At 40.8% G+C, this 14,208-nt stretch overlaps 1 protein-coding gene across 1 annotated transcript; it reads left to right on the top strand.

Moving 5' to 3' along the window:
* The first annotated feature begins 5,256 nt into the window (after positions 1-5,256).
* On the top strand, positions 5,257-8,927 carry HSPB3 (heat shock protein family B (small) member 3). Its single transcript, XM_056513344.1, has one exon. It carries the CDS (start codon positions 8,093-8,095, stop codon positions 8,540-8,542), a length of 450 nt encoding a protein of 149 aa, XP_056369319.1. The 5' UTR covers positions 5,257-8,092; the 3' UTR covers positions 8,543-8,927.
* Positions 8,928-14,208: the final 5,281 nt, after the last annotated feature.

Genomic DNA, 14,208 nt, shown 5'->3' with positions numbered 1-14,208 from the left:
GGTAGTGACAAATATGTGTTGGGAAGAAAGTATTGTAGTAATAGAATGAAAGTGCTACCTTAACTACTAACCAGGTTTCTGGTCATGTTAAATAAATGTTTAGAGAGATCTTTGTGCAGAGATCTTTGCTTAGAGGGCATGGCAAATACTGAGTGAGATTCTGCCAGTATTTTATATGGTACAAAGGCTTTTTTTAAGAAGAAAAAAAAAAAATCTCCATTTTTTTCCCCAACATATGTAGCATGGGGTCTTTACAAATAGGCAAGTGTACAAAGCAGGCCAGAAAACATTCTTAGGTTTTTCAAAATCTAACATGTATAAACAGAAGGTCAAATAAGACAGAGGAGAAAAAGAGTTCTAAATTTCAGACCAAACACTCATTTAAAGCATTCATGACTCACGTATGTGGAGTAACCTACCTATCCATGTCCTGTAAATCAAGATTCACAGTAAATTAATTGTTAATCTTAAAAAAAAATGAGGTCTGGCCAAGTTCTGTCTTCTGAGATGAATGCATATCAGGAAAGAAAATAAAATATCAGAAGTAGTATGGACGATAGATTCAGGATATAAATTCTGCACTAATACACCCATAACCACAAGTCCAGTAAAGATAAAGGATTATGTAGTTTATATATCAGAATTTGTTCCTCTTACTTAACTGAAAACTATCTACAGAAAAGTATTTCTAGCAGCAGATTTTAGCACCTCTGCAGCCTTCCTGGCATTGCCAAAGTCAGGAAATTAGGACACTATGAGACTATTGTTCTAATTCCAACACTGAAGGAGATAACATTTCCGATATAGGAGCCAGATTTTGGTTGGCTTTCATCATGTGGAAAGGCAAGGTGAGACATTATTTTTGCCAATGAATAACTAGCTTTCCTTCTAAGACTGGAATTTTTTATTATCCACCAAGTTGCCATATAAGTTCCCATATAAATTACAATAGCATTGAGACACCATCAATTCCCTATCAGTCACTCTAAGTTTGAGATTTCAGGGTATGTCTTCCACACTCATTATTTACCCAGTCAGTCTCCAGCTGCTCCTTGTCAGCTAAAGATGCTTGACACAGTAGTTAATTCCCAGGGTACATTGATATCAAACAGCACATTTATGTCATTCCAGAAAGGAATTGTTCACTAAGCACAGCAAGTTCTTCCTGCAAATACTTCACAAATCCCAGCAGTTTATTTTTTGAAGGCTTTCTGGATGAAGTACTTCTACCCTGGGATCAGCAGCCAGTCACCTTCCAGATGAACATGTAGACACTCAGCCTCAATGAGTTCTCGGCTGAGTTTTTAGGATTCTTTGAACACAGAACTTCTTAAATCTCAAAATTAATTTAGTAAGTTCATTTATTTTCTGGTAAGCAATTACTTTGACAAATATATCCAGAAAATCACTACACCACATATCTTCGCTTTGTTCTTAGGAAAAAGAAACAAACAAGCATAAAAAACCAAAAGGAGATAATGGGTGTTTTGTGCTAATTACATGTTAGCATGTTTTATGTATAATGTAGGACCTAGACATTATGTAATTTTAAAGAGCATAAATTTTGTTATTTCCAGATCTTCAGAGGTTAGATTTTTAGTACTTGTATTATTTTTACTAAAGTGGTCCCCATGAAAACATGCACAGCTGAAGGTATCTCCATGGATAGGGGTTTACATGTTAAATGTGTATGTCAGAACTAGTTATGAAATTTTAACAGGTCCAAAATGAATACACAAAACTTACTGTATTTCATTGCCTTGAGTTATTGAGTCTCAAGAAAAACCTTCAGTGAGGCAGAAGAGTAGGAAACCTGAAAATTGGCATTCTTCTTGGAACACTAGTTGATTTTTAACTGGTGAAGAGTAAGACTGTTTCTACAACAGGAATGCTTTGGATCCTGATTCGCACTAGCAAAACAGAGCTTTCAACCCCCTAAGGCATGTTATTCACTTTAAATTGTTCATTTCCTCACTACTGTTTTGTCTGCAAGAATTGAACAGATTATTATCACTCTAAAGAGTTTGCTTTCCATAGGAATTCCTCAAGAATTTGTGAGGCACAGATGCATTTGCCTCTAGCATACATACAAATATTTTAAAACGAGCCATGTGAGTAACAAAGCAAATTTGTGTAGAGTTGAATGACATCACTTTAAAGTAACTTTTATAGTAATGTGAAAATTTAAAATCATTGTCATACACGTTGTATTTCATTCCTTCACTATTCTGTAAAGCTGTTGCTCCAACAGCAGCTGCTGTGGTCCTGTCAACCTTTATCTGCTTCATTCTCATCCTTCATTTCATCTTTTATCATCTCAATATGCCAAGAAAAACCAATCTTGTAACAGTATTGCAATGCGTCAAATTGCTAGTCCATTCCATGATTATTTATATTTCTTACAATATCTCCTAACAAATGAGCAAACACTTGATTCTTAGTGCAGAAGCTGGGATTAGTTTTCCACTTCTTAAGAGGTCTATAAGTTACAAGAGAGCATCAGTGCCCTGGAGAGATTTTCCAAGAGGTTGAGCAGATCCAGCCTTTTCCAGGTTTTGAAGGACATGACCCACAAACAGAAGCCTCCCTTCAGTAAAGCTGGCTATGTAACAACACAGTCTTTACTACTTGCAAGAATTTTTATAACACAGCATGAAGCCTTGCTGCAGCAAGAGTTATGTTGTGATTCACTGACCAATATAAACACCATGTGATTGGAATGAGACACTACTAAAAAAAATCCTTTAATATTTATTGGAAGGAGAACACTTAGTATCTGCTGATTAGGCACTTGAAGGACTTGTGGTTACATTGCTGATTTCTTCAGTGCTTACACAGATCCAGATCTAACAATTCAGCTAAAAAGATAGCTCATAGCTTTAAGGAGCAATGGATTCAAAAGGATGTAAGTAAGAGATAGTAATTTTCTCACTCTAAACAAATATATTAAATGACATGTAGAAAATAGCTCTTCACCATGGAGTTTTCATATGTATCATCCCACATTACATTGCCACATACATTTTCTTTTACTTTGTAGCTCTTTGGTACCAACACAAAGCTTGTATTTCCCTTCTGGGCATAACAGAGAGCCGGTAAAACCCAGGAAGTCCTACTTGCTCTTTCATTTCATATGTATTGCAATGTCTGACAGTATCTCTCTTGAATGACATGTGAAGTAGATCATGAGCAGCATTCCTGGGTGCTTTGGTAAAAGTAGCTGCAGTGCTTCTTCTACATTTATTTGGATAATTACATGGCCCTGATGTGAATTTAGCCTGTTAGCTTATTCTGTAAGAGTTCTTGTTCAAGTCAGCCTGACAGCCTTTTCACATTTTTCCCCTTTCAGCAGTTACTGAATTTCAATGGTAGTTGAAATACAAATTTCTCTTTGGGGAATCAAGCACACAGAGAATTGTGACAGGGCAATCTGCTATTTTAAAGTTGTGTCAAGCAGGATGAACCTGTAGTTATTTAAGAAATGCATCAAAAATGCGTTACTCTCATGATTTTTTTGCACCTTAGATTTTTGCAGTTTGAAATACAGCTTTACCAGGATCCCTACTTCATATATTTAAGAGTATCACAAAATCACAGAAAGGTTTGGATTGAAAGGAACATTTAAAATCAGCTAGTTCTAGCAGCCCTGCCATGGGCTAAATCAGATTGCTCAAAGCCCCATCCAATCTGCCTTGAACACTTTCAAGATGGGGCATCCACAACTTCTCCAGAAAACCTTTCACAAGCCACACAGTAATGAATTCCTTTCAAATATCTAATCTAAACCTACCCTCTTACAGTTTAAAGCCATTCCCTCTTGTCTTATCATTACATGTCCATGTCAAAAATCCCTCACTAGCTGTCTTGAAGACCCTCTTTACATACTGGAAGGCCACAGTAAGGTGTCACTGGAAGCTTCTCTTCTCCAGGATAAAAAACCCCAAACCCTCAGCTGTCTCAGCTCTCCAGCCCTGTGATCATCTCTCTGACCCTCCTCTTGTTGAAGCCCCTCCAGCTCTATGCCCTTTTCATGCTGAGGGGCTCAGAGCTGGTTGCAGCACTACAGGCAGACGGGCAGAATCTCCTCCCTCGACCTGCAGGACACGCTGCTTTGGATGCAGCCCAGGACGTGAATCAAATATTTTTCCGCCACTCTCTTCCAAAATGCTGAGAAAGTAGCTTATATCAGCGTGAAAACGTTACAGCCTTTACCTGCGCTTCCCCGCCGAGGTCCCGGCGCTGCGGCCCTGCCCGGCCCCGCCAGCAGATGTCGCTGTGCCCGCGCATCCCGGCGCCGCCCGGGAGAGCCCGCGGGACAGACGGACACAGGGAGAGCCCGCGGGACAGACGGACACCGGGAGCACCGGCGGGACAGACGGACACAGGGAGAGCCCGCGGGACAGACGGACACAGGGAGAGCCCGCGGGACAGACGGACACCGGGAGCACCGGCGGGACAGACGGACACAGGGAGAGCCCGCGGGACAGACGGACACAGGGAGCACCGGCGGGACAGACGGACACAGGGAGAGCCCGCGGGACAGACGGACACAGGGAGCACCGGCGGGACAGACGGACACAGGGAGAGCCCGCGGGACAGACGGACACAGGGAGCACCGGCGGGACAGACAGACACAGGGAGAGCCCGCGGGACAGAAGGACACAGGGAGCACCGGCGGGACAGACGGACACAGGGAGAGCCCGCGGGACAGACGGACACAGAGAGCACCGGCGGGACAGACGGACACAGGGAGCACCGGCGGGACAGACGGACACAGGGAGAGCCCGCGGGACAGACGGACACAGGGAGCACCGGCGGGACAGACAGACACAGGGAGAGCCCGCGGGACAGAAGGACACAGGGAGCACCGGCGGGACAGACGGACACAGGGAGAGCCCGCGGGACAGACGGACACAGAGAGCACCGGCGGGACAGACGGACACAGGGAGCACCGGCGGGACAGACGGACACAGGGAGAGCCCGCGGGACAGACGGACACAGGGAGCACCGGCGGGACAGACGGACACAGGGAGAGCCCGCGGGACAGACGGACACAGGGAGCACCGGCGGGACAGACGGACACCGGGAGCACCAGCGGGACAGGCGGACACCGGGAGAGCCCGCGGGACACGGGCACCGGGAGAACCCGCGGGACACGGGCACCGAAGCACCGGCGGGACAGACGGACACCGGGAGAACCCGCGGGACAGACAAACACCGGGAGCACCGGCGGGACAGGCGGGCACCGGGAGCAGCGGCGGGGCTGCCCGGCTGCTGCCGCGGAACAGCAGCTCTGCAGTGCCTTCCCAGGGCATCGGCGGCTCCGACCCGCCCGCACGGAGAGAGGCCTTCGCAGGCACGGTAAAATGGGGAAACGAAACCTGAGGCACTGAGCTGGTGATTTCGGACATCGATCCTGCTCCCGTAGGGTCAGCTCTGAAGGTTTTACAAGATCACAGTAATCAGCTGTTATTAAAACAATCGTATTGGTATCGCTGGACCGAATCCTGCCGTAGGTATTTGAAGAGTACGGCACCATAAGCATCAGAAGCGCCTCAGCAATGCACCCATGTTTAAATTTAAAAGCCGACAGTTGGGGTGTTATGTGTTCCACCTGACATACTCCCCATTTAAGTAACAAAGAGATAAGAAGATTGTGCTAGTTCATGAAACCACAGGTGATAAACAGAGAAGGGACTGAACAGAGGATGGAGCAGGATAGGAAAACAGAAATAGGCTCCATGGCTTCATTATCAAAATCTTTCTGATTTATTGTCCTACAGAGTAGAAAGGGATCCTATAACCTTCTGCAGCATTTTGCTTACAACATGAGTTTAAAAGGTATTCAAAGCATCTTTCGTGCTAATGAAACCAGACAGTTTCAACTATGCTCAACAGAGACATTTGAAAGACTAACACAGCTGTTTCTGGGAATAGTTACAGCTGTCCCACAGTCACTTGCAGTGAGATGGTGACTTCTGTTTTCATTTGAAGTGTAAATATGGACAAGTACATATTTTTCCAGAGATAATGGGAATAAATAAAGCAAAATTCAAAAGTGATAATCCTGTACAGTACATTTATTAATGAAGTGTAAAATTGAAGTAAAATAAGTCATGCTATCATCACAGAATTAATCAGGGACAGCAATAGCTTTCAGCAACCTGTATAAGCATAATATCACAACCAGCCAGGTATACTGCTTCACTTCAGAGTTAAAGTTTCATCATCAATTGAATCATTTGCTAGCAAAGGGGAAAACAGCTGCTGAACAGATAATAGGCAATGCTTCAGGTTGGTTTCATACATTCAGAATTGCATTTTTAAATTATTTCTGGAGGACAGTTTAACAGAACAGATAATAGTTAAAAAAAGCAGCCTACTCCTTACTCACGATAGTCCTCTATCACAATTCTCAATTAAACAGTTGACCATTAATGTAAGTTATCTTGAACTTTTGAAGATTTCCTTACCTTGCAATGCAGCTTTTCTAAGTTTAAAAGAAAATGGCAGCCTTAAAAATTTAACTATACATACATCTGGTAATCCTGCCCTGCTATTAATGCAATAAAGAAGTCAATATCTGATAAATATTGAAGTTTAATTGCCTCTTTCATTACTCCATTAGCAATCAAAGATCTCATATTAGCTATGGTAATGGAACATGTAAGGACAAGAGAGAGAAAATTCTAAACAACAACAGCCAAACAAGAATGAATAAAAGTATCTTAAATGATAATTTCTAGCACTAGGTCAACTCTTACTGTACTAAAAAAAATCACATAAAAATCCTCACCATCAGTTGCCATAACACATTCTGCTTTACATTACCAAGCTCAGCTGGAGCAATTTTCTAGCAAACATACTAAAATTTAGAAATTATTTTCCCTTTTTATTGCACTTTTCTCTTAGCTCTTGTTAAACAAATTATTGACCTCTATAGCATTATCTGCCCTGCAATCATAAAGCAGCAAGATGATGACAAGCCAGAGGTTGTAGAAGCTCCTTCTCTGGAGACATTTGAAACCCACCTGGATATGATCCTGGGCAACCTGTTCTAGGTGAATCTGGTTTAGCAGGGGGGTTGGTCTAGAGGATCTCCAGAGGTCACTTCCATTCCCAAACATTTTGTGATTCCATAATTACACCTCAGACAGCCTTAGAGGTCACCAGTCCTGCTTTGCAGATACATGATGTAAATGAGATCACAGGTTCAAGCTGTTAAGCAACAGAATATGAAGATTACTGGGACAATCAGACAGCATAAAGGATTTAGAATTGTCTTTCCTACACTGCTAGGGGAAAATAACTCTGTGCTCTTCTGGAAGCTCTGAAACACGAGCTTTCATGGTAGCTCTCTCTGCACTCTTGTATCTGATTCCTTGACACGCTGGAGATGTCTCTGCTGTGTTTGTAGGTCACTAAGATTGCAGCCCTTCCCCCTTTTTGGGGAGGGACAGTTCCCTCCTCCTATCAAACAACATGGCGTCCTGGGGTGACCATGCCCAAATTTCACCTATGCACAGCTTCTGCAAAAATGCCCAATGCACTTACTAACTTTACAGTTTAGCTAACCTGAAAACTCTTCCATTCCTGCTGCCAAGGTAATTAAACCTCTTCCCTCACTAGCTCCATGTTTCAATTAGAAGAAATATGGAGTTTTTAGTAAGTGCCACGTATCCCTTGGAAAAACAAAAGTATTGAATTTCCATTTAAATAAAAAAAAATCTTTTATATTATTTGTATAATCATTACACATAATTATAAACAGCACAATTTTGCAGTAAGAAGAGGTGCATTAAAATTTTGCTTTTACTACCCCTGCATGAAAGCCATGCATGTGTTGAAGCCACTCAAGGCTGCAGTGCTATAAATAGTGCTCTATTGTTAGTAGATAAAAGATGAAACAAGTCTCACAGCACTGGGACACAGGACACTATATTAAACGTTAAGCTCTGCCTGTTCTAAAAGTGAAAGGCATCAACTGATAGACTGGTCTGGGAAGTGATAGACACACGGCTGGGAAGAGCTCAGTCTGACTCTGCAGCTTCCCGACACAGCAGGAGCAGCAGCTGATCTTCCTGCCTCAGCAATGGCAGAAGCTGTCATAAGACACTGGGTGGAAACTCCTGCACGCTACCAGGAGCAGTTTGCTGGCCAAGAACTGGAAGCACACAAACTGAACCACCTTTTATATGCTTTGCCAGGCCCTGCCACCACGGCACCGAGCAACCAAAGGTGTGACACAGAAAGCACGGCTGGGGCTGGCAAGAGCAGCCAGGAGGAGGAAAACACACACTTTCGGGTCTTGCTGGACGTTGTGCAGTTCCGTCCCGAAGATATCATCATCCAGACCTTCGAAGGTTGGCTCCTGATTAAAGCTCAGCACGGACCCAGGATGGATGAACATGGTTTCATATCCAGAAGCTTCACCAGACAATATAAATTACCTGACGGAGTGGAGAACAAAGACTTGTCTGCACTTTTCTGCCATGATGGCATCTTGGTTGTTGAAATGAAGAGCTCAGTGGAAAAGAATTAGAACCATGTCTATAGTTATCGGTGAGATAAAATAATTCTTAATGTAATAAAATAATAGCAATCATGCAATGCTGTAGAGTGTAGCAAGCATGTAGCTATATTTATTAAAGAAAAGGAAATTCTTTGTATAAATGTTTCTGTATGCTCAGTTTACAGTTTGATGTGAAATGTTATACTGCTTGCCTCCAGCTACACACAGGTTGAAAACCGAGGCTCCTTGAACAGTAGCAAACTTTGGCTAGTCTCAGGAGAAAAAAAACAAAACATCTATTTGATAACATGTTGAAAATAGAGCACAGTTTTGAGTTAAGTAGCAGGAATTGTATTTCTAAGGAATAAGCATTTGTCATACATAGTCATAAACATTAAAGAAAGAATGGACAAGTTGTGAATCTTATGGAAACTTATGTACCAAAAATCTGTTTTCTAATTTTTGATTAAATTATTCTCTCTGTAAAAGCACACAAATTGAAATATACCATCAAGAGAAAAATCTCTATTTCCACAAATCAAGCTTCTATACAAAAAACTCTCAAGAGATTACTTTTTAGAAGTGTGTTGCATGTTTCAAACTATAAGAAAAAAGAATTTATTTGCCTGACTTTATTTGCTTGAAAACACAATAAATATAAATCATACTTTCTGTCAAAGTAATTTGAAAGAAAACCTTTAAAGACATTACAGAAAATTGGTTTTGTTTTAAATAACAACTGAAGAAAAAAATTTTGCTTACAAAATCACCAAATCCTTCTTTGTGAAACCTCAGTAATAAAAAGACCTTGCTCTTGCACAAATGCCTTTTTTCTCACACATTTTAGGTAGACTTGTTATTTAATCAGATGAGTATTTAATTGTCCACGTGGCTTGACAATTTAGGCTGAAATCCCATAACTCTGTCTACAAGAGATGGCAATTTTTTCTGCCAATGATAATCCCCCTCTCCTCATAGGAACACAGGGTCTACATTAATCTAATTTTAAATACAGGGGTTCCTTACTGCAGACACAGCTTTAGTATCTGTTCCAGTGTCTCACATTTCATAAGAGTGGTGAGATGAAAAAATATCCACCTTCTATATCTAGTATGTGGTCTACTCAGTATTAAAAAGAAATAATGCTGTGGATTTGTAAATACTCACACATTCATCTGCAAGTCGAACTGCCTTCTTTTTTGTGCACTGGAGATGACTATGACTGGTGTGCTATGAATAGTAAAGGAATGTGGAATGGAAAGTGCCAAGTTAAATACAGACACTTTATCACAGCCATCTGCTGTTTGGACAAATCAAAAACATATTCAAATGAAACTGAATACAGATACAATTTTAAGAATACAAGAAAACTATGATGAACAAAACCTGGGCTCCCACTGGCTGAAGCTAGAGAGTTCCTTTAGCTTCAAGTGACAATCCTAAGCTTGTATGTCTGCACATTTCCTTTTATAAGGAAGATTTACATTATTGTTCAAGATATTTGAGGCAATTATTTTAGAAAAGTGAGTAGTACAATTCTTGTATTTTTCCTATTAATTGTGCTAAAACTCACAAGAAATTTGTATAAGAAAGGCAGAATAAAGTCTGAATTGTAGATTTCCATCATATGCAATTATCTTCTTAATATACCAGAAGTCAAAAGTGTAATGTTTTCTGAAAAACTAAACCAAATATAAAACAGATGTCCCTGCATTTCCACTCAACCCCACACTTTTTCGCCATATTGCCTGTGTTCAATTTGCATATTGGTTCAAGATCAAACAGCAAACCAGATCTAGATTTCTACATCTAGGAGCTTCATCAGCAATCCGGTAGATTTAACATGGATTTAAGAAACTGAATTCTAGATACAGGTCTGGATTTAAACTTTACAGCCCAGCTTTATAAAAGCTGTACAAGCTTAAATCCATGGTTTCTACACCACCTTATGGCACAACTATTGGGATAGTGCTCAGGATTACAAGACAGCAATCTGCTTTGGTAATTCTTGTTTACAGAGAGTTTTGTAAATTTTATCACTTAAACTTACAAGTTACTATAAAAACTAGCTATGATTGCAGTGATGATATTCATAGCCCTATAGATGAGAAAGATGTTCTTAAAAAAATTACTGATTTAATTATTTCAAATTAGATCATGGTTAAACTACTGGAAACTTAGCAAGAAATGAGACCATACAACACAAATCATATAATCTCTTCTACATATGTCAATACCATGGTTACACACAGACTTGCTTATGAACACAGGCCTGCCTCACAAAACTGGATGGAAAATGTGACACCTGACTACTCTGTATTGCAGGTCTTTCTGCATCACTCTGTGCCCAAGTCTGTACTTGCTCACAGTATCATCAGTCAGAAATTACTTGACCCAGACATGGCATGGATGTATCCAGCCAAACTGTACCTTCTCTTGTAAACAGATCTTTACAAAAGCCTACATCCACGCTCCTTGGTAAATGGGAACTTGCCCTGACTTGGTACCTGAATGTTCACGCTGGAGTATGGACCTGCCACTGAATTCCTGTATTTTAGCACCAAGAAGAGCATAGGAAAATGTTTCCCTTCTTTTTTTTAGGGGTGATTAATCAGAAGATCTCGGATGGATGATTTTTATGTGTTTACCAAAGTACTTGGCAGACTGTTTCTGAATAATCTGGAAAGAGCTGTTCTCACATATTTTATATGATATTTTACTTTTATAATTTGATTAGAACTGAATGTGAATGTCACATAGAAAGGTGTTAATATTGCTCATGGGCAGCAGTCTGAGATATTTATCAACAGCAAAGTATTTCAGAACAGCTATGTGGAAGGGGCTGACAGCTGGTCTGTGAGCCAGAGGAGTGAGCTGACAGAAGAAATTGGTAAGATTCATGTTTACCTGTGAAGGGAAGAAGAAAAGGTTGTTCACACGGGAACTGAGAGAACAGAGATAAACACTGGACACCTGCAGTTAGAAAAACAGGACTATTATCTGTTTGCAAAAGTCTTGTAAAAAATCTGCCCAAAACCAGTGATGCTGACAGTGCTTTGTACCAGTGACCATGATGAGCTGTGTTACTGTAACCAATGAATGAGGTATGCACTGTGTTATAGAATGTATAAAAGAGAACACACAGCCGTAATAAAAAAGCTATTTTACCTGTTGCTACATGTTGCTATGTGTGTCGTGTCCATCCCAACAGCAACACAGCTACAGCTTGAGACAGGTTTAAGACATGCTGATGTGGTTAAATAAGGAACCGTGAAATTGGCTGTCTATAAATTTCTGGCCCAGAATAAGTGATAAGTCTGTGCAAGCCTTGCAGACCAAGTGTTGCCAAGCCTTCTCAGCTCCCAGTAGTGACGGATTACCTTTGTAATTGATCAAACTGCTCCTCCAAATGGATAAAGATGATTTCATGCATGACTCTAAGCACTGCGAAAAATGCCTTCATAGAGCAGAAAATGTATCAATATGGCACCAATATGCCACCAAAGGTCTCCAAAAACAAGGTAAAAAAACTAAATTTCTATAAGGTTTTTGTGAGCAGAAAGCCCATAAATGCCTTTTGTTGCCCTGCTGCCTTCTTATAGTTTCAGCTGCACCCAGAGCATTTGAGGTCTCTCTACAGAGCTCCAGTACTGGACATGATATCCACCAGTCACTCAATAATGACTTACCTGCAGCACTGGAAAAGAAAAAAGGAAATCTCTGGGGTATCATGGTGGCAGTACTCCTGCCCAGAGGGGAAGGTCTCACATTCCTGATTTACTTCAGGAATCAAAATTAGCCAGGAATCAAAAAGTCTTTTAAATCTGAGTAACAGTACAAACTCGGTTTTTAAAGTGAATAGAAATATTTCTGAAAATATCATGTAGGCCTTTTGCTGTTTGAAAGAGATGCAGACCTCTGTTTTGCTGACTACCAGAGACAGTGGCTGGCCCCTCTCACCCAGTGGACAGCAGCTCAATAGCCCTACACTGCAAACACAGAAGTTAAGTCTAAAGAATTACACCTGTGCACTACATTGGAGTAGTGAGCTGGCCCCACTTGTGCTAACTCTGGAGCCAGAGTACCGTCCCTGTGTGCCAGCAAATTCATACCACAGCCTCACAGCAGCTACTGACAAGAAAAGACACTCAATCCCAAGTCAAAACCAGTAAATACATATAAAGAGATTTGAAGACATAATATTTAAACCTTCTACAAGAATATTTGACTTTTTTCTAAAATAAGCATTTTTAGTGTCTGAGAAAGACATTTCAAACTTACTTTAACAATTTTTGATTTTTAATAGAAAAGGAACATGTACATGGACTGAACCCTTGGTATGCTAGTCTGAAAGACTACCTTCAGCTGCTATTTTCACCCACATTTCCTTCCAATTGTACATCTCTTTATTTTTTTTATCTATTAATTGTACATTCCATTATGTAAGCAGATAACATGCCATAATCTCCAGAAGTTTTATTTGCTCTTAGAAGAGTTGGATGACATGGGGATGAAATTGGAAGTGCCCTACCTGAACTAGCCAGCCCAAAATTTCTAGTCAAGTACTCATCAGCTCAAACTGGTTACTGAATCAATATAAACCAGTTAACTTACGCAGTTGTCCCTCTCACCAGCTTTGCATGGAGTTGGTTTGATCCAGCAAGACTTCCTCACTCAGGTGCCAATGTGCAGCCTCCAGGGCTGGCTGGAACCTTCCTCTACCACCACAGAAAAGGGGTAGACGCTGGCTGCTCCTGCAGCTGATTCAGATGCCCAGAGGGACCACATGAGTGGCTCTCTGTGTGTGTCTAACTTCCCACAAGGGGTAAGATGGGATCTGAGAATGTTTAGGGTTCAAGTGACACCAACTCCTTTATTTTTAGTTCCACTCCTCATCTTCCAGCATACACCATTCTCCTCTTAGCCTGGACACAGGAGTCATCAGCACAGCAGCACACTAGAGTACACGAACAGCAGGCATGGCTTGTGTCTGTGAATAAGATAATTTGGAATGTGGATGCTTGGTTTAAATAAGTCCAAGTCTCAAATAAAAATTATTCCATTCTCATTGCTATAATGAAAAATTAATTAAGGGGAATGATTTTCAGAGCAGAGTGTGACTAATAAAAATGTAATTCTTGTATTCTGTCTTATAAGGCAGACAGAAGCTCATAAGGTACCTGCTCTGCTGACAGCTGGATGCATTTTAATAGTAGCTCAATTATATTTTGCAACTTTACCACAATTACCCAAGCACTGGTGGCATGATTAGTATGTACTGTCCAAGACACACCATAAATACAGTCTCTGCCTTAATGTATATATGGAGCCCCAGGACTCGGTCCCAGAATGAAATTGAGAGACTCAATACAGATTAGGAGACTATGAGACAACCAAGTGAAGAAATATGAACTCTAGACCCTATCATAATAACCATAGCAATATTTAACTTAAACCTTCTAGAAACCTTAGTCTGAAATGGCTACAGTGTCGAGACAGATAAGGTTTCCAGATTTATTTTATTCCAGATTTAAAGATCAGAAGGATCAGTGATGATCCCTAGTGACACCCTGAACAGAATGAACATTATCTCACTTGGTAACTTCTTCATGAAGCCAGCCCATAATATATCTGAAAAAGAACACTTATTTAAATAAGTATTTAAGTAAGAGATACAATCTTTATTTCAAGACTTC

Source organism: Oenanthe melanoleuca, chromosome Z, assembly GCF_029582105.1.
Source record: "Oenanthe melanoleuca isolate GR-GAL-2019-014 chromosome Z, OMel1.0, whole genome shotgun sequence".
Classification (NCBI taxonomy): Eukaryota; Metazoa; Chordata; class Aves; order Passeriformes; family Muscicapidae; genus Oenanthe; species Oenanthe melanoleuca.
This window is presented reverse-complemented; position numbering and strand designations above follow the sequence as displayed.